Here is a 27,846-nt window from a genome sequence, read left to right on the forward strand (position 1 = left end):
GTTTCATTTTACTAATACAAGCTGAGAAATAAAAAATTTTGTTTCAGAACTTCAAAAATATGTGGAAATATTAGCCATAAAATAAAAGAGTAAAATTGATTTTATTTTAACATCTAGTAACTTCCACTGCTGCAAATATGAGGTCAGCAGCTTTGTTCGTTTTATTTGCCTGTGTAATCTCAAAATTTGACTATAAATGACATAAAATAACTGATTTCATATCAAAATACAGTGACTTCCAAGTCACCTGTAAATATTAAATTAATTTTATTGCATTTTGACACCAGAGGCGGGAAACCATGGTAAGATTTAAGCATTTGGAGTTCGAAATTTTTGTTCGTTTGTAATTTAATTCAAAACCATCACAAATTAAATTTTGTTTTAACCTTTTAAATATATGACTTCAAAGCCATCCTGTAAATATGATATACAAGTTTTCTTTTATGAAAATTTATTTTTTTTTTTTTTTTTTTTTTTTGTGTATTTATGTGATAAATGAGAATACTACATTTTTACTTGTGTATATATAATTTTATTTTTTATTTTTTTGAAAAACAAAAATAATATTTTTCATAAAAAAATATTTATCTGTTCACTTTTTGCTTATGGTAGTGACAGCATTAAAACAGTGTATAATATTTTGTTTATGAAATAAATACTCTTGTTATAAAATAGAATCAAATGCACCTAGAGAATTGATAATTAATTTTCTGTTAAAGACACATCAAAGGCTTTGCTGATAAAATAATATGAAATCAACTCTGTTTAATAGTAAATACGAATATAAATTTTAAAAATCATAAACATAAACTGTCTAAATTGGGTGAAAACTGGCTTGAAAACTGACTTCTTTTTCCTTAAAAACTGGCTTTAGCAACTGCTATAATGCCATTTACAAAGACACATTTAACTTATAATGCCAAATATAAATACATTAATTGAAACATAATAGAATCGATTGTCCTAAACCTAAAAATTCCTAAACTAAATTAAAAAAAATAATAGATTAATTCAAAAAAAGGAAATGCAAATCGAGGACGTTTAGGGCATTTTATAAAAATTACAGAAAAAAATGGTGATAAAAAAGATTATGTAAAACCAAAATCCTAGTTCTTGTTTAATACTTTTTAATATTAAGGCGGGGACACATAAGAATTTGATTTTTTTTATGTTTTCAAGGAGTTTTTGTTCAAAAATATTGTCATCGATATCTTTAACAACACCCGATCGAGTGAGATATTTTGTGGATGTATAGGCGCAAAGAAATTATGTATTTTAAACAACTTTACACTCCTATAATGAATAATAGGCATCAGGCCCGCCACTTCTCTTACAAACTGCTAAAAGAATAAGAGCCTAAATGACCCAGTGGTCTAAGGCGTTAGACTTTGAACGTTTAACTACTTAGACTTAGGTTGCGGGTTCGAATTCAGGCATCGGCAGTGTGAACCATTATAATTAATGGGGGAGTTAGAACTGATCACATTGTCGTCGCTTGTATAAGAACGAAGTAACCGACTAAAACCACATCATAAATGTAATTGAAAAATATGTAGATAAATAAATAAAGATTAACAAATAATAATGTGGGTGGCCTCTGTTATTGGCGTAGGTCAGAAAAACGGAGTTTAGTACAAGTTAGTAGTATATTCAAAATATATTCCCTCTCAATGCACAATATTCAAACAATGTAGATATAATATAATATTCACTGATTGAAAAATACTAATAAACAATTTTTTGTTACAGGTATTACCCGCATGGAACGCAAAAAAATCAGGGACTGTATCATTCAAATTTCGTACAAATGAACCCAATGGTTTGATTATATACAACAGTGGTATCAGACCTCCTAGGGTACGTATTACAATAAAGTTTTTTTCTTTTTAAATTTAAGGCTTCGCTAAAACAGAAAGGAATCTGTAATACTCAATCATACTGGGTAAACAAAAAATTGATTTATTGCAGCGAAATTGATTAATGGTAAAAACAATCAAGATAAAAGACATCAAAGATTCTTTAATATCTCTTTCTATTAAATCAGAATTTAACATGGATGCTTATAGCAAACTTAGTATTATTGTTTGATCTTCCTGTCCAATATTTGTCTTATTACTAGTTTAAAATTTTTATATCATACGTATTTCATGGATGATTTTAATTTTAATTTAACTTTTGTCTTTTTTTTTTTTTTGCTCTATTTTCATATTTTGTTAAGAAATGCAAAAAATAAAATCATCAATACTCCTTATTCAATACACAAAAAGTGTTATATTGTTTCAAATCAGAATAGAAAAACAGAGAAAAGTTGATTAAGCGAATTTTACTTAAGTTATATAGCCAACTATTTATCCATTTAGCATAAGTGATTCACTACTCTACGCGACCATCAACAGTTTACAAAGCCGTTCAATGGTTTTCTTACCGTTCAATCTTACCTTACCTTACTTTGCCTTGGTAACATTACCTACCTTAATAAACTATGCCAAACGATTTTATTAAACGACTGGAAAGCGAAAGAAACCGTTCACAATCTTTGAAAAAAATTCGTAGCAAAGATTCAAAAAATAAATATCACATTTTTCTTAAAATTGGATATTGTACTTTTCAAGAATTTTTATTTTGAAAACTAAGCGTCTAGATAAAAAATCAAAAGACTATATTTTTGCTTAAAACTGGTCATATAATACAAAAATATTTTTTATTTTGAAAAAATTCAAAATTTGGTACTTTGCGCATCCTGCTCCCCCCCCCTTGTTTATCTGTCGGTCGATTTTTCTAATTAATGAACTTGTCCTTTCAATTACCAGACACAAAAACTTACAGATATATACATATCCATTTCCTTCGGAAATTCGCTAAAAAATATCAAAATTAAAGCATCTTTTCAAGAATCAAAAAAGTCAAATTTATAAAGGCAACACTCGTAACATTTTATCACTCTAGAAGGAAACATTGTTTAATTAAATCAAATTTTACAGGCTTTTTCAAATCTTCATCAAAACCGCCAATAAAAAAAACGCACAATTTTTTTTTAATCGAAAGATGTTTTCAAAATAAACACTATAAACATTGATATTTTCGAATTATAAATACATAGATCAAGAATTGGTGAGAAAGCATACTATAACAAAATACACAAGTTAATCCGTGAACAAAGAAAATTCGATAAAAATATCTAAATTCAACAGATAAAATTTTGTATTAAATTAAAGTAAGAATAAAGTCAAACAGATAATTCTTTTTTAAAATGGTGTTTCTGTGCTGACAATTTTTTAAAAAGAGCTTACATCGACTTATATAATAAAAATAGTTTTAAATCGCTTTGTATTTGCTTCGTTCTCTCTGCAACTTTTTATGATTATAAATTTATTTAATGGTTTGAACAAAAACAGTAACATACATTGTATGTATATACCGACAGGGTATTCCAGTGTATAGAGTGAAGATGATCGCTTTTTATATAACTTCACATGAAAAGTTTTTATTTCACGCATAGGAAATTGAAGTTGTGGCTCACTAAATGTATACGAAAAATCTGTGCGAGGTTACTACGTCTAAATTTGAATATCAATCAAGATTTGATCTCGAAACCCTAATCAAGAAAAAAAGACATAAAACTCCAAAATTAAAATAACACCAACGAGACTTTTCATCATGAACATATAGGTAGTGATAAACCTAGCTACCACTTTGCATCAGATTTCGTTCACTTACCTTCATGAAACTCATAATGTTTAGGCAAAGTTTGGGTAGGTATAACTACCTCTGATTGCATGTAGGTGGAAAAAATTTGGTCAAAAGTATCAGAAATGTCCTCCGCTAGTTATCGGTCCATGTTTCCTGAAGCAACCATACCAGCCTCTCGTGTAGCCTTCATCTACTTGAACTTACTTTGTACTTAACTTTTGAAAATGTAAACGCCAAGGCTGTAGCTATCACATACTTAGGTATCACATGTGATGGTCCATTTTTTGATTCGATTTGGTTTATTATTTTGCAAGTCAGATCTCTGAGATCAAATAAGCTTTTCTTTGGATCTTTTTATACTGCGGTGGCATGGTAAGAGCTATTAAATATAAAAATAAAGCCGTGGAGTAGGTCGGGTTCGACCCTTGAGGTACACACGACTAACTTCCAAGTATAATAAAGAGTTATAGAAAAGATAAAAAATAACTCGATCGAATGAATTTTTTCGGATCATATTGCCTTTAATACGCTTCCATCGATACTTCACTGCGAAACAATACCATAGCGTTTACAGCGACTAAGCGCATGTATGCGTAAAGTGTGAAGTGTGATGCATGTATGCGTAAAGAGTGCGCTTTATTCCCTCTGAACCTTATTTATCTCAGGTATCTTCAAAACGATTCAAAATATGGACCACCGTTTAAGTATGTGATATCTACAGCCTTGGCGTTTACATCCTCAAAAGAAAGGTACTGGAGGGTTCGAGGAAGGCTTCGTTTTCAGACCTCAATTTGGTCGCAATAAAAGGCCACGTTAGAATTGGTCTAAAACCAAAAAAAAGTTTTGGTTTAAAAAAATAGCAAATTTTTCCTATAATGTCTAAATGTAATACGAATCTGTTAACGTTATTCTTAGTCTGTTAAGAAATCTACTGGTACACATTGTTGGTATAGTATAAACAACATTTTATCCCAAATGAAAAGACAAAATTGTGGTAACTTAGTGGAAGACACATGAGATATAAAAATAATAATGCAATATTATTTGAAATTATTTCTTTTTTTGATAAAAATAATGCCATTATTTTAATTTTTTTTCAACTTCCATAAATACAATTTTCAAATTACTTATTAAATCTACATTGACAGTTCATAACAAAATATTATCAATGCTTATTTGAGTATGAAAGATGACATCACGTCATGTCACCATGTTTCTTAAATCTTAATATTGGAGTTTTAAAACTTAAAAACAGAAAAAATTAATGTTACAATTAAAAGAGTTAATGTTTTAAACTCCTTGTATATACTAAATTAAAGTCAGTATTATGGTTTTTAACTTCCTCACATCTGGACTTCTAAATATGTAGAATTTTTTCAAACGCACCTACTAAGAATAGATGAAAATATGTACCTGATATTATAAAATTTACCTGATTGGCTAGTCCGAGCGGTGTTTTTTGTTTAGTAACTTAACATAATTAAAATCGTGTTTTCTTAATTTTTTTTTAAATATTATCGTTTGTTTTTAAATTTATTTATTTTTTCTGTCAGCCTAAGAGATAATTATTTTGTGAAAAATTCAAGATAATTCAAAATTTCAACAGATTTTCCTTGCATTTCCAAACTTACTTTTTACAAGTTTAGAGACCTGTATATGAAACATCACCTTGTTTCATAACAATGGCAGTAAATTAAAATATTCATGATACTCTATGAGGGCAAAAAGAGGCATTGTTTAACTTTATTTTGAATATAAAATATCTATGTCTTCTTGTCTCTTAGGAAAAGTAATTGTAATAAATATGAAAATATATTTCCATACACTAATATCATACCGTTATTACTTCTTACATTATTTAAAAACTACAGTGTGAGTCGAATGACAAAAGATCGACATTTGTAACGCCAAAATAAAATGAAGAAACCACAGTTTTTTAAATAACTTGATAGAATTTTTTTTATAACGTATTACTATTTCACTCCAAAAATCCGCCAATTTGTTCTGTTTTTTCAAAAATCTATATATGAAAATCTATTGAGCTGTTTGGACGATAAGAGGTACTAAGAAATTTAATAATAAAGAAATTTACAAACAGAAACCACTCTTTGACAGTCGGATAAAAAGGATATTAGGCATCATTTGAACTTTTTGTATTTAAAATTTAAATGTTCAAAATGCAATCAAATTTACCCAATAAAATCGATACAACTCTGTATAGAAAATGGGGAAAAACTTATTTTCAACTATTGTTAAATTGATAATATTTTTATTTTCATTTTTCACAACGTCACGGTATAAACTACAGCTATTACAAATTATTAATATTTTACAGTAACTTATCACAACAATAATATCAATTTTTCCGATCAATTGATTCGAGGAAACATTTCAATTGTGTATCGAAATTATTTATTTATGTACTGAATTGTTGATATTTTTTCTCATACAATTGAAAAAAAAAAATTTAGGTACAGACATATCATCAATAAATCATTTGTCACTATGAATTTTTCAAAATATCGTCGACTACCGTCAAGCATGTTGCATAAAAATTGTTTGAGATTTCGTAGATTAGAAATTTATTTTCTTAACTCTTCGCTGAGTTTAAAAGTAGACACCACCGTGCTATACCCTACACTTCTCTTGCTCTCGCTTATCGCTCTTCCATAACACTCGAAATAAGGAAAAGGATTGTTTTACACAGGTAAAATATATGTACAGATTTCAATTTTTTTAATATATTCATTATTTAATCTTGATTCACTCAGTGTATCAGAACAGGTGATCATGACATGGACAGGTGGTACATCATTCACAATTTTATAGAAATTTTTAATGTACCTATTGTTCAAAATGATGTCATAGATGGAGTAATGAAATGTCATAGGCTAAATTTTATTATTACTTTTATTTTTTAATATGTATTTATAAATTATACCTCATGTGTTATTCTGATGTATGAGCAGCCATTGGCTGAATTTTTGCGTGAAAGCGTAACAAACATTCAAACAAACAAACATCTTTAATTTTGCATTTATAATAAATAAGGATTTGCTTGACATAGGTGAAGTAAAAAAATTTCGTAACTTCGTATGTACTAATTTTTTAGGGTAGCAATAATTCCCAGTTATCAATACCTTTTAAAATTTGGTTTGGTTTTCATGTTTTTTGAGTAGTTTATGAAAAAAACGAAGTACGTTAAGTACCTCATAGATGTCGAATAACAAAAGACAGTCCTTCAGAGAACTATTTCTAATTAGAAAAACGTAAATATGCAGTATTGCAGCAGCATTATAGAGACTTTTCAAAGGAGGATTGGCGATGATGACGCACATTACGGAACCTAGTAATTTCCGTCACAGACACTCAGCTTATAGACATTCAGTTTCTCAGTTTTAAATTACTGATATATTAAATTTCAACACTAAGCTGTACTTGCTGGAGTATTTACGAATAATTAATATATCCAAAAATGTTAGCAAAAAAAAATTTAATTAAAATCCTAATGAACTAATCAAACTTTTGAATGTATTCCTACAAAAAAACAATGTATTTTGACAGATCATTGTAATATTATAAACCGTAATTTCTATAGCGAGAAAAAAAAAGGTTTTTCATAGTGTCATCGAATATAATTTTTCATATACATATATACATATACATAAGAAATTTTATTCTCTCTCACTTGGTTGGTTAGTTACTACAATGATAAATTAACATAACCCTAAAATGGGCATAGGTCATACATAAAGATAATATCCATTCTAACACTAAATAAATTCTTAGTTGACATTAGTTGACCTTATAATATAAATGGTGTGTGTGTGTGTGTATAAAGAGAGCTATCATACTTTCTACATCGAATGATGAAGTCACTAACATCGAAGAGGGTTTCAGAAATCATTATTATTATTATTTACTTCATAATATACTTTTTCTCTTTGTTTTTGGATGAATTCCTATTAAATTTATGTCTATGGTATAGTATTTTTCGAGTAAATAGAACAAAATTTACCAATAATTTTAAACTGCTATGATTTATTATTTCTTATGGTATAAGAAGCAACGTAACGAAAAAGTTGATTTTCAATCGGCTAGATTTTTTATATTTCTTTACTTACTTAGGTAAAAATGAAATAAATTTAGTATCTTACGATAACTAGTGGACATGTAACAAAAATTACTTCGAAAATTGTTAATTTTGAAATCATTTTAAGACAATTTTTTTTAAATTATCTTCTATTTTCCTTTATCAATATATGTATTATAAATGCTAGACATTTTGCCGTTGCAAACACCGCACTCGATTATTTAAAAAAAAAAATCATTTTTGTGTGGCTATAATTTGAGTGTGATTTTCTTGACAATTCAAGAATATCATGTTAATTTGCCTGACAGAAATTCGGTTGCCTTACTAGCGAGTAAAGAAGACGAACGTGCAAGATAAACTTTGTCTACCTACCTTCAATATGAAAAGAAATATCCAAAATTCAGACGTTGAAAATAAATTCCCGAAAACGTTACCAACTCTCATACTAATACCTTATCATCATCGGTAAAATAATGTTACGTCCGAAAAATACATCGCTGACTGGAATCCAGTATTTTCAATGAAAGCCAGCATTATAATTCAAATTGAACTAGAATTATCCCGCATTAAAATTAAAAAACTTTCAATCATTGAATTTCACGTATGATGGCTGTTAAGGTAGTACGAGCGCCAAGGCAACTTTATACTAGTGGTTGAAATAATGTGTAGCTTCTTTTCAACTTGGATGATGAATTTTGTTATAACTTCATGAATGCAGACGAAAAATAAGAATAAAATTTTACGATATCTGCCTTGATTTTCGAAATATTGAAAACTAAATAATTAAACAAAATTTTCAATCTTCGATATTTTGAAAATTACTCCAGATATCGCAAAAATTATTCTTACTTTTCGACTTATGTTGTCAAGTTATAACATAATTAAAATGGAAAATATATATTTTTTTAAATTTGTGAGCACTACCGAGCTCATACACCCGTAATTATTCGGACACAACGGGTTTTTTTTGTTTTCAATAGTTTATTAAGGTATTAACTTTAATTAAAATAGTTTTTTTTAATTTTGAAGAAATCTATGAAAACATATCTTCCATCTACCGTTTTCCCATATAAGATCAATGTTATATGTATATGCCTACTTTTGAAGTAATTTGTTTATTTAAATAGTCGGGCAACCCCCCCCTAAAATTTTCAAAACTGATTTACACCTAGGCCAACTTCATATAAGAAAACATGAAGCCTTTTATCCAAAATTGCCCTGGCGCTCGAACATCATTAATTAACATTAGCTATAAAAACTTTTCGATAGAAGAACTATAATAGAAGTGTTTAAAAATCAATAAAATGTCATAAAGTATATATCTCATCTGGTTATCAGATGGTCGAATATCGACCTTATACCGTCTCTTATCCGTCTCTTTATACCTTATTAATTATTCGCTAGAAAATTCCAGGTAAAAAAATAAATAAAAATTTTTTCTAGCTGACCATCTTATGTGAATTTTTCTTCTTTCTAATCTCCGAAAATAATTATACAAATCAATTTTTGTTCTAGAAATAGCATGAGGCAAGTCCTACTCGCCACTTTATGTGACCCAATTGTATAATTAAAAGTTGAATAATGCTTTATAAAAATGTATTCATTTTCAGACTGAATCTAGTCGAAAATAAACAATGCACAGATACTACTTTATATTATCTTTTTATCATAGCGATATGTGATATTTGTGCTGTGATACGACTGGATAGTTAGACATTACCTAGAACATTTTATTTAGGTACTCCATACTTTCATTATAACATGCATGTATAACTTTTTAGTCAAAGAGCTGGTAACTAAGTGTGAAAGGCACTGTCATAATAATCATAGAAAAACTAAACACTTAAAAAATAGCACCTTTTACTACACCGAAATTACATTTAGAAATTTACAAAAAAAAATTCAAAGGCATGTGACAAATATTTTTGAATGTTTGTGTGTATATTAAAAATTTTTTTATTCTACAACCCATTTCCATGTCTGGTACAATTGAATTGAATTGAGTATTTTTATGCGTAAATTTTAATTAAGATTAAAATCATAAGTATTTCTTATTTATTATATTCAATCTTGCAAAAAACGTAAATTATTGAATCTCTTATAATTTCCGACTTTCAAAAACTTTATTTACCTTGTAAAATTATGTTTGAAGCAAAATTGATATGTTTTAATTTATCCGCCATCCCCATTTTCCTAGAAAATAGATATACATACCTAATTAAAAAAGGCAAATTAACTTTGAGATAAATTTCCATGTCGCAACTTTGCTTGCTTTAATAGAAAACTTCGAGCATGTTTATTGAAAATATTTGAATGAATTAGGCGTCTTCATTACCTATAGAACCATTTATAAAGTTGTGTACAAAAACTCATGTCAATTTCAATTCAAAATTTCATTAGTCGCTCTTGTGCTACATTCTAAATAAACTTTCGAATAACATTAGTTTTTATGTCCTAGAGATATACTAAACATAATAAAATTGCAAAAAAATACAATAAAAGTTTTAGATAAATTTCAGCACGTTTTAATTTCTATCATTTTCAAAAAAAAAAATCTACCACAAAAATAGTTGTAGTTGACTCCTGTGTGCTATAAAGTACAGTGAGGCACAGAAAATTTGACCACATTGTTATTTATCTTTATTAGTACATAGCAAGACATTTCAGTTTTGAATATTTTTAAATAATTAATTTAAAACCCATTTTAAATATTTTACTTATAAGTGGTTTTAAATATGTTTGAGTTATCAACAAGTAGTTTTGAAATTAAAGATAAGTTATCTAATTTAAGATAATTGAAAATACACATATACAAGGAATCGAAGTCGGGTCTTTTGGATTAATTCCAAATATCAAATCAACTCGACATACATGCTGCAAGGGGAATGTGCACTTTTTACAACTCAATGAAGAATTATTTTGTTGTCAACATTAGCCAATTTTTATTAAATTATCCCTTGCGAAACTGGAAACAGTAGAAAAACGTTGATTTAGATTATTTGTATATAAATTTGTTAAAAATTGATTGTGAAATCTTTAGTTTACCTCTCGAATATTCATCGTCTGTCTTGAATATCTTTTGTGTACTCAATCGAGTAATTATCGACATTCAGGATTATTAAAATATTATTGTCTCTCTTGTTGACACATTCTCGTAACATTTTATTTTTCTCACTTCTTGCGACATCACTAACTTGTTTATCAAATTTGAAAAAGGATCTTTGAAGAAACTCTATGAATTATTAAAATTGCATCTTAAGGTAGCACGAGCACCACGGCAAGGTTATACTTATGGTAGAAAATGATTTGTACCATATTTTCAACTTTGTTATAACTTCATGAATGTAGACGAAAAATGAGAATAAAATTTTTCGATATCTGCCTTGGTTTTCGGAATATTGAAAGCTAAATAATTAAACAAAATTTTCAATATTTTGAAAATTACTCCAAATATAGAAAAATTGTATTCTCACTTTTCGTCTTATATTGTCAGGAATAACATAAGTCACCATCAAAATTGAAAATATATATTTTTTTAATTTGTGCTCCCACTACCGTGCTCATGCATCCTTAATTAGTCAGGCACAACGGGTTTTTTTTCAATAATTTATTAAATTTTTAACTTTAATTTTATTAGTTCTTAATTTCCACCGACTAGTTTTGGAGATATCTATAAAAACATATCATCCATCTACCGTTTCCCCATAAGACCAATGTTAAATATGCCTACTTTTGAAGACACTATTTATTTAATTAATCGGGCAACCCCCACCTAAAATTTTCAGAATTGATTTATACTTAGACCAAAATTCATATAACAAAATAATCAAGCCTTTTATCCAAAATTGCACTGGCGCTCGTACATCCTTAAAGAACAAAAGTTCTGTTTTTAATGATACTTTTTCCTTGATATCCAAGATTCAATGTCGCATATTTGTATATATCTACTCAAGCACAATGCACATTCACAAAGTATTATTAATATAACTCTGATACGTTTATATTTCCCCCAAAAAACTTTCGTCTGTGTATAATTCTTTCCGTTTCTAGTATGTGTATTAAACCCACGTGTGACCCTGTTCCGCTAGCATTGAAGTGTAAACATCCGGCTATATCCATACTAAACATATATCATACATACATATCAAACCATACTATATCCAAACTACCACAGCTATTGGTACTGAACAATTCTATAAAGTATATAGCATGATTAAAAATATTTTTGCAAAACAATAAGTGCGGGTAAACCAAAGCTCTAAGGCAGGGATGGCAAACCAATGGTACGCAACACAATATTTTGGGTATCCACTGATCACAAAGCTCACTATGAAGTATTATATTACGAAGAAATGCGAGCAATCGTAAAAAGTTGGCTCGTGTTATTTTAGCCATATTTTAATCTACTTATGCCTTCAAGTCATTATTTTCAGAGATCAATAACATTAAAGACTCGCTTGGAAACCGTTTGACAGATGACTCCAGTTTAACCATTCTGCTAAAAGTAACGTCTTATAACTCTAATATATGTTATTTGTCATCCAATTTGCAACAACAGAAGTTACTTTAATTTGAATTATGCGTATAATTGAGATATTGCAAAATGTATTTTTTATTTTCTATTTTTTGGTAGTAAATAAAGAGTTTCGAGCTAAATAAAGTTGCATCACTCCTGCTGGGCTGGTCTGGGCCTAGTAATTAGTACATTGAAATAAATGAATAAATAAATACAAAAAAGTGCTGTATGACACCGGGTAGCAACTTTACGATATATATTATGTATTAAATAACAAACAGAATATAATAAATTAACAATTGAGAGAAATCAAATGAAAAGTAAAATATAAAATATTAAAACTTTAATTAATAGTTTTTATTTTTAAAAAGTTATGAAAAGCAAATGCAAACTGACAGCATTAGTAACAAATTAATGACACGTATAAAAGCATCCTTCACAGTTCGGTGGTCACATCATCCGGACACAAGATATCCTGGTGCATGCCTAGCTGGAGTCACTATAAAAATATTAATTAAAAAAAGCTTCGTGACGATAAAAATGTTACGGTTTTTCAGTCTTGCCTTCATTCGCCAAATATGTAAAGTGCAATAACTACGTTCCAAATAAAAAACTTTTTGCTTTGTTTCCTTAATTTTCTTGAACTAGTTATGATTGACATCCGTTCTAGAAAACTGATTGACATTCATAAGTACTAATTTGGATATTGTACTGATTATATTAGGTTAGGTTAGGTTAGAGTGAGCTGTCCTGGGGTGGGACACACTTAGACCATAGGGTCCTGGTACTGATTATATTACGATGAAGAAAAAAATATACCTTATTACATTTTTCTAAACCTAATATAGAAAGAGTTTCAAGATCTGGGTACAGAAATCATATTTACCTCAAAATAACATCCGAAATTATTTTATCAAAATTAATATGGCAAATATTGCTCAACAATTGATCTTTCGAATTTGTGAATAATTATTAACACTAAACATCTTGCCAAAAAATTTTTTATACAATGTATGTATGTTATATATACCAAGGTATACTAAGTTTAGTCCCAAGTTTGTAACGCTTACAAATATTGATGCTATGAACAAAATTTTGCTATAGGTGTTTAAAAAATCACTTCATTAGACCATTTCCGTCTGTTCGCCTGTCATCACGATAATTTAAAAACGAAAACTGGCTATACATGGTATTTCAACAATTAATTCAGTCAATTGTTTGGTTTCACTTGTTATCAGATAAATTAGTTTATGTTTGTATATATTTATTATCTTTAAAATTTTTTTCGGTTGTAAACTTGTCATGATTATTTTGATATTTGAATTGCAATCCGAATTAAAATGTCGATGCGATGACTCGAAGCTCATAGACCAGATATAGTTAAATAGTGTCAGGCAATTGTGAAAATAATGACAAAACTGTAAATAAATTCTTTATGCCAAAATTACAAAATATTTTGCGTGATTTACCTTTTTTAAGGCTGTTATGTACAAATTTTTGATTGGCGTAGAACTTTATAATTTTCTTAAGAATCCTCTTAAATATTCATTGGTGGGAAAGAAGTTCATAAAGAAAAGCGGTTTTCCGGATAAGAATGGTTAAATTTACAATTGAATTTACAAGCACTGTGATTAATATCCGTTACTCTATCGATTTGAAATTTGGGTATATTATAGGTCTTCATATTCTACCTGCCTGGATACTTTTATTTTTCAAAATTCTTGTAAATTTTTCTAATTTTTATTAGAGTAAAAGGTATAATCTCAGTGGTTGAAATTCAATTGTCACTTTATCTTTAACCATTGTTATCGGAATAAACTAAATTATATTAAAAATATAATAAAACCTCAACATCAAAACCTGTTCTTCTGGATGAAAAATGGTTTAGGACATTAATGTGTCTACCAGACTAAAAATTTTGTACTTATTTAGAACCAGCCTATATGTTATATAACTATATAGGAACACACATCTACGTATCTAAACTGTATGAAACTGTCTATGTTGGAACGATGCCATTTTATTGTAAAAATGTGGGTGAATCAGAGGAAAATTTATGAGGTGCCTTTTTTTCTTTTGCACATAGAGAAAAAAAAAACGACGAATAGAATAGGGTCAATAATCTTGTCGAAGTTACAAACACACTGTAAAACTGATAAGAATGGATTTATAGTTTGAAAATAGTCTGACAGAAAATCTTTATTTCAATTTTTCAATTTAAATTCACAATGAATTCGTCTATATAGTAGCTATAGAGGTAGTCAGTTTATTCTATATAAATGTATCCATTTTAATATAATTCAACAACTATCTTTCACAATATATATAAAAATTCGTTTTATAAATGCAACGTGTTAAAAATACAATTCGTTCAGTTATTTTATTCGATTATGAGTCCGTAGATCATTCTTACTGGAGACAAGACATAAATATGATGAGTCAAGGTGCCCATGTAGTATCTCGCTTTTAATATTTTAAATATTTTAGGTATTAATATTTTTACGTTTTCTTGTTTTAAAATATTTTCAATTCATTCAAAAAAACTAATCCTATAGTTCTGATTGCAACGTAGACACATCTCGGAAAACCTATTGACCACATCAATGTCAGTTTTATAAATTTGTTTTCAATGAATGAAATGTATCTAAATGTTAATTATAAAAAGGGAAAATTTTTAAGTAGTCCGCCTGACTAATATAACGAACAAATTGTTTGGCGTATTTAAGGCTCCTTTTCTTTTATTTATTTTTGCGGATTTCAAAGATTTCACTTTCATACTTTCGATAGACAAAACAGGTTCTCATTTTAACCTTTACCACTTGCTGTTCTTATGCTCATGATTTTCCAATGCTAGGTTAAATAGAATTCATTTAGTAACATGGTAAGGATGACAAAATCGTAGTTGTCTCGAAAATCTAAACTGGTTTTTTCAACATACTGCATTCCTTACTCCGAAGGAAACATTCCTTGTTCCCTTATTCCGAAAAAAACACGCCACATAGGAAATTCGGAAATTTTCCTTCATTCTTGTCAAAACTTACTTTTAAACCCGTTCCTAGCCAGCCAATGGGATACATTCCATAGTCCACCTAACAAGAGGAGGGGGGACGACATTAACGTTATTATTTTAAACTATATTAAATGAAAATATGATCGATAGAGATTTTACTACAAAAATCATTTCGAAAATATTCAATATAAATACACTAAAATAAGTAGTCCAGTAAATATGGCGGGAACGTCAATACTGAATCGAAGTTTCTATAAATATTTTGGTCTGCCATGGGAAGATTAATACAGGTACGTTTGGTGATAAAGAAAAACGTTGTAACCCTGAATATATATTTTCTTTTGCCTGTCGTTTATATTAAAAAAGTAATTGACAGCATAATGTATAGAAAAAAAACAAAAGCTGTATTTGACTATCGTTGTTTTACGAATTCAGTGTAATGGGTCTAGCATCTTTGCTATTCATTGGTCTTGGCCTTCAAGTCTTGTTTGGCCTTGTAAACCTTGTTTGGTATTGCTTATGCGTGAGAACAAGATCAAAGTACCGCACCAAGTACGCTAAAAAGAAAAAGGTCGCAAAATTATAAAAGTCGCAAGACCAATATATAAGACAAAGAGCAAAGTGTGTGTTAGATAAAGACAGTCAAATTAGTCAAATTAGAAACAAATCGTAGGATATTTGCAACGGTCGAAAATTTTTGTTGCAAGCCCTTGTTTATTGTTTATTACTGCATACCTATTATGATGCCAATAGCTTTCTTCTTACAGAAACTGTTGTCAAAAATAGCACTCCCGAGCCACTGTTAATTTTTCTTTGTTGCCAAATCTACCTTTCATAATCATCCCATCGGCAAAAAACATCGTGGAAATACAAAAGTCGAAAATCTCGATTTTCATAAATTCGAAATACGAGCCACGGTTAAAATTTCATTATCCTTAATCTGTTGTGTTGGTTTTTAATCTATATCGTGATATTTTAGATGCAATATCTGTTATTCGAAAAGTTTGAAAGTAATAAATATTTATTACTAACTACACCCCTGACTTTTTCTTACAATTGCTGTTTACATTTTCTACAATTCTCAACTATACACGATATAATAATGTTGTTCCAATAAGTCTTTAAACTTTTCATTTCGTTCTTGTTCTTTGCTTTTTTAAATTATTTCTACATTCGAATAACTTATTAATTTCTGAAATAATAACTTAACTTGTAATAAACTTTTTATTATATATGATTCAATATTTCATCATCTCCCTCCCCCTTCCAATTCTCTGCCTCACCAATTTATTCTTCCAATAATTAATATTAGTCAGGATTCTGTTCAACTCGAGAATATATGCCACGTTTCAAAACAAACATATCAAATTTACGAAAAAATCGTGGACAACAAATTCAAAATTATTTTAATGTAGTCATGTTTTGTATGGTTGGTATCCGTTGTGTACGTAGTCATGGTAGGAAGAATAAAATCGATGCTAGCTCTTCCAGTGAAAAATTTTGGCGTTAAAGGAGTCTGTTAAGACTAATTTGCAATTCTTTACATGTTAATGTTATAGAAAAAGTCAAATTAAAATTATTGAAAAACACTAATTAATTAAACTAAGAAATCAAATTAGACAAATATTATTTTTCAAATGTAAATTATCATAATTATTTATTTTAATTTGTGAGACAATAATATTGAATAAAATGGTATTTTTTTTCAAACAATACTGTTTTAACTTTATTTAAAGTGGTATAATCTTATTTTAAATACGCGCCAGGATATTATGTTGTATATTAAGACATGCGTATTATGACCATGCTTCGGCATTTATTATCCTTGTCAATCTACTTTGAGACGTGTTTCTCACTCTGTTAACAATTTCAGTAGTGCATTTTCAAAGGTATAGCCGCACGACTCGCACTCCCGCACCGCACGCAGTAACGCTTCTAAGCCAACGCTTGCATAAAATTTCATACTAGCAGTATAATGCGTCAGTCGCACAGCATTGGAAACATACCTTAACCCTAGACCTGACCTATAATTATTACCACTTGTATTCCGAGAAAGATTTTTAAAAGCATAAACTGTCATATTTAACTTGAGAACTACATAATTTATAATCTTGAAAATCTAATTTTAAACATTCAATTTTCTTTTATAAGCTTCTTGATAAATGTTCTTTAATTTGAAAAAAATAGAAGTTTATTTTCTTTATTTTTTTCAAATGGATTTGAATTTTACCAAATGTTTTTATTATTAATCAATATAATAGCTTTTCTCTCAAAAAGAAACTTTTCTTGTGTAGCGGAAATCCGAAATGATGTGGAACGTTTTATTTTGTAACGAACACAAAAGTTTTAATAATCGATTGAAAGACACACAAGAAAGAAAAAATAAAACCTTTTCACAACGGAGTATGATATCCATTTTATATTTCAATAAAACGTATTATTTCAAACGAAATAATGATTATTATATTTGATCATTTATTTTTTGATAATACAATTTTTTTTTGATAATTTGAAAAATTAATTGTCAAAGAAAAGTCAACATAGGGATTATAAACAAATATTTACTACTTCAGATGCTTTTATAAATCGAAGGGATGGAAGAAAGAATGTTTATAGAATTACTTCAAACTACAAATTATTTTTTTCTGCATTAAATTACAGGAGCTATTTTTTTATTTTAATATTTTCAGTATAACGTGCTGAATGTGAATGCACAAAATCCTTACAAAAAAAGAGACGGGAGGAGTCTCAATTTTAAGGAAAACCGTTTTGGGCTATATCTCCGTAACCGTGTATTTAAGATCAAAAATGGTAATAATCTTTATTGTAGATAACTGAATTTCTTTTTCTTTTGTTTTTTGTATCACTAACCGTTTATGACTTATACGACTATGACGATTTACTTATTGACTATTTGAACGATATGTCTTATAATATCTTATATTATCCCACAATAGAATGCTAATAACTTTACTTTGAAATCTACAAATTTCCTTAAACTTTTACTTGAAATTTTTCTTTCTAAAATTAATATTTTTGAAGATAATACTCGTTCATTGTTGCACTACAGCTACAGATAATTGAGAATTTTTTCTTGCACTAAATTGCAGTTATTTTTTTCTAAGAATAGGTTTAATATCACGTACTGAATGTAAATGCACAAAGTTCTTACGAATTTGCAGGGTGGAAGCCATTTAAAAAAAAACCATTATGGCCTATAACTCCGTAATCGTACTCTTTAAGCCAAAAATGGTAATAAGTCTTTTGTAGATATTATTGTAGATAATTTAAATTGCCTATTTTTTTAATCTAAAAGATAAACAAAAAATTGTAGTCTAACAAGTGCTTAGTTGGAAAAAGAAATAAAGTGAAAAAAAAATCATTAAATCGTAAAAAAGTGCATGCTTTTAAGGATATAATGACTACTTTAACCAATAAATAATCGAAATATAACACCCCACGCTTTTTTACGATAAAATGATTTTTTTCTCACTCTTTTGTTTTTTATAACAATTGTTCTTCTTTTAAGCTGCTATTGATCATGAGTTTGAATCCCGGTTTATTTAAATTTTGTTGTTGTTGTTGTTGATAATTGGGAAAAAATACGCATTCGTATACAGAACTTGTGTTACGTTCTTTCTAGGTGTTCATATTATTTTATTTTAAGCCATTTGTATTTATTTAAAAATACAAAATAAATAAGTCATGCGATTATAAAAGAGATTTCGATAAATAAAGATTTGTTTCCTAATTCTATCTGAAATAAAATGAGAAGATAAAAACATACCATTTAAAACAACCCAATCGACTGCATGTTAATTTTATTTTAATTCCCTATCAAAAAGGACACATATCGAACAGTCGACAAAGGATTTTATAAATACTTGCTTGCAAAAAATATTATTATACATTCGGTTTTTTTTTCACAGTTTATATGTAAATATGAGTGTGAAAATATTCTGAGTGAGTATCTTGTTGATCACAAGAATAGGATCTTTCGGTAATCAATTTAATATTCCTTCGTCCGATTTAGAATGTCTCGAATTTTGTTGTGGAAATTTTCAAAAAGCAATATGTACGTAAATAAACAATATCACTAACACTCGATCAAAATGCTTTTTAGAGCAATCCTGTTAGAAATGTTAATAATGAATATATTGATTACTCCAAAACCACTTACTCTAAAATATTAATATTATTCTTTTCCATACAAAAAAAGTCATTTTAATGTCCTGCAGGACGTACGGGAAAAATCCGTACAAGATGCTTTCGTCAAGATTATAATACCAGTCAAAAATATCGAATATCGTCCTCTCTATACCGTTTTGCCACTAACATTCGATATCGTACTATATTTTATACCATATTATTTTTCTGTAACTTACTATAGCTGACCTGGCGAACTATTCTGTAACTTACTATAGCTGACCTGACGAACCCCCTAACCGTGAAACAATTTCGTATTAGCTGAATCAATGTTAATTTTCAAAATAAAGACTACCACGCTAAAGCCTTCACTTCGCGTGTCTTCACTTGTCTCCTCTTTATCCCACAATTTCATGGGTTTTAATTGATTTTTGTGGAAACCCAAATTTTTCAGAAAAAAATTGTCCATGTTATTTGCTGGCAATGTAGCATTCTTACTTGTGAGGCGAAAAAGTTTGTAAAATCGCTTAAGTAGTGGATTAAAAAATAACGGATTCGTATGCCAGAAACCTCTTAATAGGGGTGGGGGGAGTAGGAGGGTGTAAAAAAACTTTACGACCTATTCTTATATAGGTACCTACTTAAATATCCAAAAACGATTTCATTAAAGTCGGTCGAGCCGTTTCGGATTAGCGACCACCGTGTTACAAGAGTTTTATAAAATTAGATCACACGGTGCAAACTCAATATTATTTTTAGAATATCTGTAATAAATGTTTTAACATTTATATGACCAATTTAATGTACATTCAATTAAATTCAGTTTACTGAATTCGAATTCGATTGTGAGTGATTATATTAATAGTAAAAGCTTTCTATCTCTATGTATATAATAGTACCCATATAGAATAGGGGAAAATGTGTCACCAGTCATTTACATTTACTTAGTATGTGTTATTCAAATCATTTTTTCAAATATAGCAATGGAAATGGTCTTTTTTTGCACTAATATTAACACAGACTTTGTATTTTAACACGCTTTTATTAGCTTGGCATGTGTCTAGGTAACGGAATTTTCACCCACGTCAAATCTTCGGATTGAATTGAAACTTTGCACTTATCATGGGCCGATGATGTTTGTCCGATTATCCTAATCAGGATCTTCAAGGTTAACGAGTTTCTCATATCTAAAAACACGGAAACTTAAAAGTAGAAAATTAATTTTCTACTACTTCACGCTTTTTTACGATAAAATGACTTTTTTTAATCCCTTTATTGTTTCTTTTTTAACTTATAGAAATTATTTTCTACTTTTTAACTAGTTACAAAAGCGTGTTTTTCCGTTTTTTTAAACTATTATGTGAGTTTACATGATAACGTACTAACGATAAAACTTTGTGACCCATATGACAAAACCATAGTGTAATATGGTTCATACACAATGTGCCTAGCATCACCCTTACTGCTGTACCTTAAGGCGTTCTCTTTAGCATGCAGTGCTTCTGCATCACTCTAGGGAACAACATCATATAGTATCATTGAAAACTTTACTTTTTGCTCTTTTATCGATAGTATAGTATCGATCTACTTTACACTAATCTATACATAGTAACAAACAGCAAAGGAGAAAATAATTGTAAAATTTAATGCATACTTTATATTAAAGACCGTGGGACAAAGCGGGTGCTTTGTTTAATGGTTATTAATACTTGAAACTTCGCGAGTAACTTCTTTTTGGCTGGTTTACCAAACTTCTCTCTACAAATTTTTCGAAAGTGCTACGTTTTCAAATCAGCATGATAACGTCATATTTAAGCTATCGTTCTGAAAAAACCCAGCAAGGATTTGTATAACTAAGAATGATTCAAAGTACATATGACTCGAAGTGATTTATGGCAGATATATGTACGGGGTGTTTGTACAAATACAAGTGATATTTCGTATTAGACTCCCTGTATATATATGTATACAAACTCACAGAATGAGCTTGGTACTATGCGGTCAGTTATAGCGAGAATTTTGTCAAGCATGTAACACGGAGTCTTAAAGGAATTAATACTTAACGTTTAATTCACATTGGTCATGAAATTCAACACTAGTTGTATATAAATAATAGGTACTGATTGAAAATTCAATTATCTTACAATAAAGTTCACCTATACATAAATAGAAACATTTTCCATTGATTGAAATAATGTTTTAATTGAATAATAATAGTTGTTTATTTTTATAGTTACTCCATCTAAAAATACTATTTCAATTTGAGATATCAATAAAATGTCACGGTGTCTGGATACAAAATTACTCATGGTTAGACCGTAAAAAGCATTTATGTGTTGAATAAAATAAGATTATATTTATGAGTGAACTGAACGGATAGCCTGTCGAAATTTTCAATTTGCACTGTCTTATCTTTTGATTTACATTAAAAATTTCAAGTTTTCGCACAAAATCTGGTCTTCACCCTTTTGCAACTTGCGATCCTTTATCCTGTGATTTTACTTGGCTCTGTCATCAATTTTAATATATTAGCATGAGCGAACTAAAGCTGAAATGGAAGTAGGTGGTTCATTCCTCACCGTAAGTTTAATACAAGTGACTCCTGCTATCAACATACGGTCTATGGTCTGTGACCATTCCGGCATCTGAGGGAGGAATGTAAAATCTTAACACTTGCCCAAGCAATCAAAATATAATGTGTTGGAAAAAAGATTTTATAACGGTCAGTTAGGTCACATCCTTACTTGATTTATAAACGTATCTCATGTTAGATTTAAGGATCTATAGATAAATCGAGTCGTTCTTGCACGAAATATTCAAAAGACTTGAATGATGTTATCAAAAACTTGCCGTTTTTAACGATCTAGTAACCTAAATTAATGAAAAATCAAAGGCATTTGAATATAAAACAACCTTTAAGAAGAATTTTAATGAGCCAATAGGTTTTTTCGCAGAGATGAAATCACGTAGTGTAAAGCTGCAGCAACAAAATCTAGACGTATCCTAAAGAATAAGGAATTGTCTTGATTGTCATTTGTTCCGACATAAAAGACAACACAAGACGTCTGTGTTTAGTTTAATATCACGCAGATTAAAATTAATAGCAAATAGAGAATGCTAATTTATTTATTAAATGATTTATATTTTCCCACAAAAAATGCCATCTTTTATGCCAACGCTGAAGAGGAGGACAACAATATCAAGTTCCTGCTCCGGTTAAAAAACTTCGAGATCGGGGGCTACCAATGATCTATAATTTTATACAGAATCTTTGTTTAGAATGGTATTCGTTAAAAATAGACACACAATAATTACAAAATTAATTTACTGTTTCTTCCTTTTCAGAAGAATACATAAACAAAAGCTTAGCCAAATAGGTAAAGCTAATCAAGGCGTGATGAAAAAATATGTAATGTACACGAAATACTAAATAGGAAAGTTATCTCTTCTTTTAAAAATTGATTCCCTAAAAAGACTGATCTTTCTAGTAAAATTAGTTTTCCATTCTCCAGAGTTGATTTCGTTGTACAATTTAACATCTTATTTTAATGGAGACCATTAAAATTTGTTTTAATGAGAAAAAATTCTGAAAAATACGACATTTGAGATAAAGGCACAATTAGAAATTGTCACTTTTTTCATTCATTCGCCTCATTTACATTTTATTTATGTAAAATTTAAAACGTTACTTTTAAACCATCCTCTTGGTAACATATTGTCACGGCATTATTTGTTGCAATTATTATTTAAATAATTATCCAACAAAATTTATATACAAACTCATTACTTACGACTATTTCCAACATCCCAGTTCTAACTATGTTATTTTATACCTGTTAAATGGTTTTATTTAGGAATTAAAATTAGGTGCATACTACAACGATATTCAAAAACTTACATATTATACATCATCATTTCTTTCTTTAAGTATATTTTGTTGTCTTCTTCAAAGTTTGTAGAAGTAAAAGCAGGAGATGCATACTCTATAGCTCAAATTCTTGAACTATTCACGGTTAAAAATGGAAAACAAACAATTAAAGTGAGTAAGGAGATAATGGAGAGTAACAAAAATATATTCATCAGTTATATACTATTAATATATTATCAATATTGTCAATCATATATATAGTCAATGGCATACAGAGTTTTTTATTAATTTTGAAAAAATACAAGAGTGCAAGAGGAAGAGAAAGTACAAGAGGTATCAGGTCGATTTCACCCTGATACCCCCATATATGAATGATATAGGCTTGTTAAAAAACCGTTCATGGAAAAAAAGATTAAAATTAATTTAATTCTGAATTAAGTTTATTGCCAAGAATACTTTTCGATAGAAAAACTGTGATAAAGAGTGTATAAAAATCAATGAAATGTCATAAAAATATGTCTCATCTGGCTATCAGTTGGGTGAAGATCGATCTTATACCGTCTCTTAGATCATCTGTAATTATATCTGATTTTAAGCCTATATTTAGGATGACAAAAGAAAAGTTTCTGCAAATTTGTTACAGACATTTGTTTATTTTTTTTGCCTTATTACGCTACATTCAAAACGAAGGTGTTTTATTTTTTTAAATTCTGAATATCAAGGAAACAAAAAATTTGAATACCGGCCCAGATAGCTTAGTTCATTAACGACTATAGTACACGATATATCTAGTCTTGAGAGTTTAATTCCCGCCGCCACAACAAATAAATTTAGATAGTTTTCGCAAGCGGGTATAGGAAATGCACTCGAAGTGCAAGGGAGTAAATTCCGATGGCGACAGTTAAATAGCTGTAATGTGAAAGTTTCAATTATTAATCTGTTTTTGAATAGTTTTTTAAATCCATATTCATTTCATTCTTTTTTTATTTTCAGTCGGATTTATTCGCTGTTGAATTATTGAATGGCCATATCTACATTCATTTAGATTTGGGTTCTGGTGGTGTTAAGGTACGAGGTTCTAGGAGGCGTGTTGATGATGGGGAATGGCATGAATTCTCATTACGACGTACAGGTCGTGAAGGTAGAATTATTGTTGATAATGTACCAGCGGAGTTTATGACACCAGGTATTGTATATATTTATTCGTCTTGCTGTTAGTATACTAAATAATAATTATTAATATTGACATTATATTTCACAGGGGACTCAAATCAATTAGAATTAGATGGAAGTATGTACGTGGGTGGTACTGGATCTCCTTTTACTTCGTTTCCAATTCCACCTGCACTCTGGACAGGCGTTTTAAAGCAAGGTTTTGTGGGATGCTTAAGAGATTTAAATATTAATGGGAAGCCAACTGATTTGGCTTCGTATGCAAAACAACAAGATTCTGGTATGCATTTTCTGATATTTAAATTTGAATCAAGAAGATTTATTATAATTTCAGGATAAAAGACTTTCCTGTTTTTCATTGCCATGACTTTTCGTTTCTCCCACGTTTATTTAGAGAACTCAACTCGTTAAATTTTCCGCTAAAAATTGACAGTAGCGTAAACCACAGATTTATTAATCTATCTATATATATAAAAATATACAGCTGTTCGTTTTCTGGTTAAGGCTCAAAAACGGCTTGAATAATATCAACAAGGTTTAGAGACCATAATATAAGAAAGCGAACAGACCGAAAATAAATAAAATCCTTTCATAAGTGTTCCTCTCATCAGATATTTGTTGAGGTTTATGTTTTAAATATTCATTTATTTATGGGTAATACTTATGGGTGATATCGATGGGTGATACAGTTCCAAACTAAACGATAGTTTATCCTTTATTAAAAATGAATGGGTTACTAATCAAATGAATAGAGAAAGTGAGGGGTAAATTTTTATTTTTGTATTTGATAAATTCAACCATTCACAAGTTATTTCAAGTTTTTGATAATTGTTGATAATTGATCTGCATTTTTACAATTTAAAAGAAAAAAGAAAAATGAAAAATCTTCTTAGTCACCTATTCAAAGGAAGTCGTGTTTAATTAATTTTTTTTATATAGGCTCGGTTCGTACTTCATGTCATGTTCATGGGTCACAATGCACAAGTCGTCCATGCCACAATGGGGGTGTATGTTCTGAAGGTTGGAATCGCCATATTTGTGATTGCACTGCAACAAATTTTACGGGTCCTACATGTGGAAAAGAAGCAGCAACACTACACTTTAATGGGTCAAGTTATTTTGTGGTATGATACCAGCGTATTATCTAGATTTATTTCAAAATTCAAATAATTTGTTTCGAATAGGTTCGGTTACCAAATGAAACACGAACACAAACTGAGGAAGTTGTGTTGCGTTTCCGCACTGCTCGTCCCTTAGCATTTTTAATGACAACGAGTTCCGAGGTGTCTGGTGATCGAGTGGAACTATCAGTGGCGGCGAGTCGTATTAGACTAGCTGTACGATTAGGAGGCCGTGATAAAGTAAGTTAGATTAATTTTTAGTGTTTATGTATTTTTATTAAGATTGGATGGTTGAGAATAATTTGTACAGAAAATTTACATGGTCTAAAAAAATGGTCTAGCTTTGTTGGAATAATTTACAGTTTTTTTTTTTATAAAATTCATTAAGGTTTTTTTTTTTTATTAGCGAATAAAAATTTGAATGACTTAAAAACTTAAACTATGCCTACAGTCATAGAATAATTACACGTTACACTATAAAATTAATGAGATCCAATTAATAAGACATTCATCCTAACAAATGTACCTACGACGTCTCGGAAAATGTTTTATGAAAACCATTAACATTTTATTAGTATATTCACATACAAGAGGTATAATTTGTATATTTGTAAAATTCCAATAGCATGATTATGAATACGTTTACATTCAGTTTTAAAATAATCTTTTTCATGCATTAATAAATCGAATTCCATTTTAACTGCTCGCAAACTTTTCAAGGTATAACGAAAAAATCTTCGAGATTTGTTTTTCTGTTTTTCGATGTTTTATTTTTTAAATTTACTGTAAGTATATATGAGAGGCAAGGAAAAGAAGAACGCTTATTGAAAATGTTATAACACTCATAACAGGGAAAAATGTTTTTTAATTTTCAAAAAACTTTTGCTCTAGTAATCCTTAACTTTTTGAGTATATTAAAAATATGAACTTTTCATTAGGTCACCCAGTTAATCGTTTTCATTGAATAAAAAAAGATTTTAGAACAATTACAGAAATAGTGGTTATAATTATTTATTTTGTAGAAAGTTTTTATTATTGTGCTTAAAGCGTTCTTTTGACTTTTGACAGCTGATTCCTTTCGTTATTTAAAAATATTGCTCTACTTGACTTTTGCGTGTTTTGTATTTTATACCATGTATATGAAATATACCAAGGTATACTAAGTTTGGTCCCAAGTTTGTAACGCTTAAAAATATTGATACTATAAACAAAATTTGGTATAGGTGTTCATAAAATCATCTAATTAGCACAACAACATTTCCGGTTGTCTGTCTGCCCGTCTGTCGTATGTCTGTCTGTCTGTCATCACGATTACTCAAATAGCGTGCTAAGGATGTAGAAAAGTGAGATCGAGTTCGTAAATGAGCAACATAGACATAGAACAAAAGGTTAAATATTCCTTATAAAAAATAAACAACTTTAGTTTTCTAACGTTTTTTCGTAAACATTACTTTACCCGTGAGAGCACAAATTGTATAGTATGTATTATATGGGAATATCAGTTATATAACTGTTAACTCAGTCAATTGTTTGTTTTCACTTGTTTAAAATACTTTTGATATTTCTGTTTTGTGTACCTAACATTATTCCATTTTATATCTTTTTATTGACGAACAATTTGTTTTCTCCACCATGAGATAAGTATAAAAGATTGGAACCCTGTGAATATAAAATATAATTTATTTATTACATATCTGGGTATGTTTATAAGACACGAATAAGAACACAAATTCATTAAGTCTATTATTTAAGTGCTACTGAAATACTGTAATAATTCATTTAGATACCTCAATGTTTGGATTATGAATAAAGCTGCATATACATATAAAGTGTCTGACTAAACTTATATATTAGTTTGTTTTAAATGCTGTTGATATGATTACGTAACAATTTTACAATTTAACATAATACACTAACGTTATACATACAATATTACTACTCATTTTACTAACACATATATAAATACAGCGTGATTCGAATAACAATATGTTATGTAATAAAATAAAGCTCGAAAACTAAAGCCCCGACAATTACAGAATCGCGCTCTTAAAAGTTTGAAAACAAGATAACATTTTCATCTGAAATTGTTATGATAAGTAAAATCGTCATTAAAGTCGGGGGACCTCTAAGATTAAACAGTTTTCCACAGGACCGAAAAGAGGTCCCCCGACTGTACTGACAATTTTACTTATCATAACAATTACAGATGAAAATATTTTTTTGTTTTCA

General features: G+C 29.1%; 1 protein-coding gene across 2 annotated transcripts in view; it reads left to right on the forward strand.

Moving 5' to 3' along the window:
* LOC123291979 (neurexin-1) overlaps nucleotides 1-27,846 on the forward strand; it is a 357,550-nt gene that overhangs the window by 309,094 nt on the left and 20,610 nt on the right. For both annotated transcript variants that reach the window (XM_044872472.1, XM_044872471.1), the window contains exons 7-11: nucleotides 1,750-1,857; nucleotides 24,317-24,509; nucleotides 24,585-24,776; nucleotides 25,436-25,620; nucleotides 25,681-25,857. In XM_044872472.1, coding sequence (XP_044728407.1) covers nucleotides 1,750-1,857; nucleotides 24,317-24,509; nucleotides 24,585-24,776; nucleotides 25,436-25,620; nucleotides 25,681-25,857 — 855 coding nt within the window. The remainder of the gene's footprint in view (nucleotides 1-1,749; nucleotides 1,858-24,316; nucleotides 24,510-24,584; nucleotides 24,777-25,435; nucleotides 25,621-25,680; nucleotides 25,858-27,846) is intronic.

The sequence above is a fragment of the Chrysoperla carnea genome, chromosome 2, assembly GCF_905475395.1.
Source record: "Chrysoperla carnea chromosome 2, inChrCarn1.1, whole genome shotgun sequence".
NCBI lineage: Eukaryota > Metazoa > Arthropoda > Insecta > Neuroptera > Chrysopidae > Chrysoperla > Chrysoperla carnea.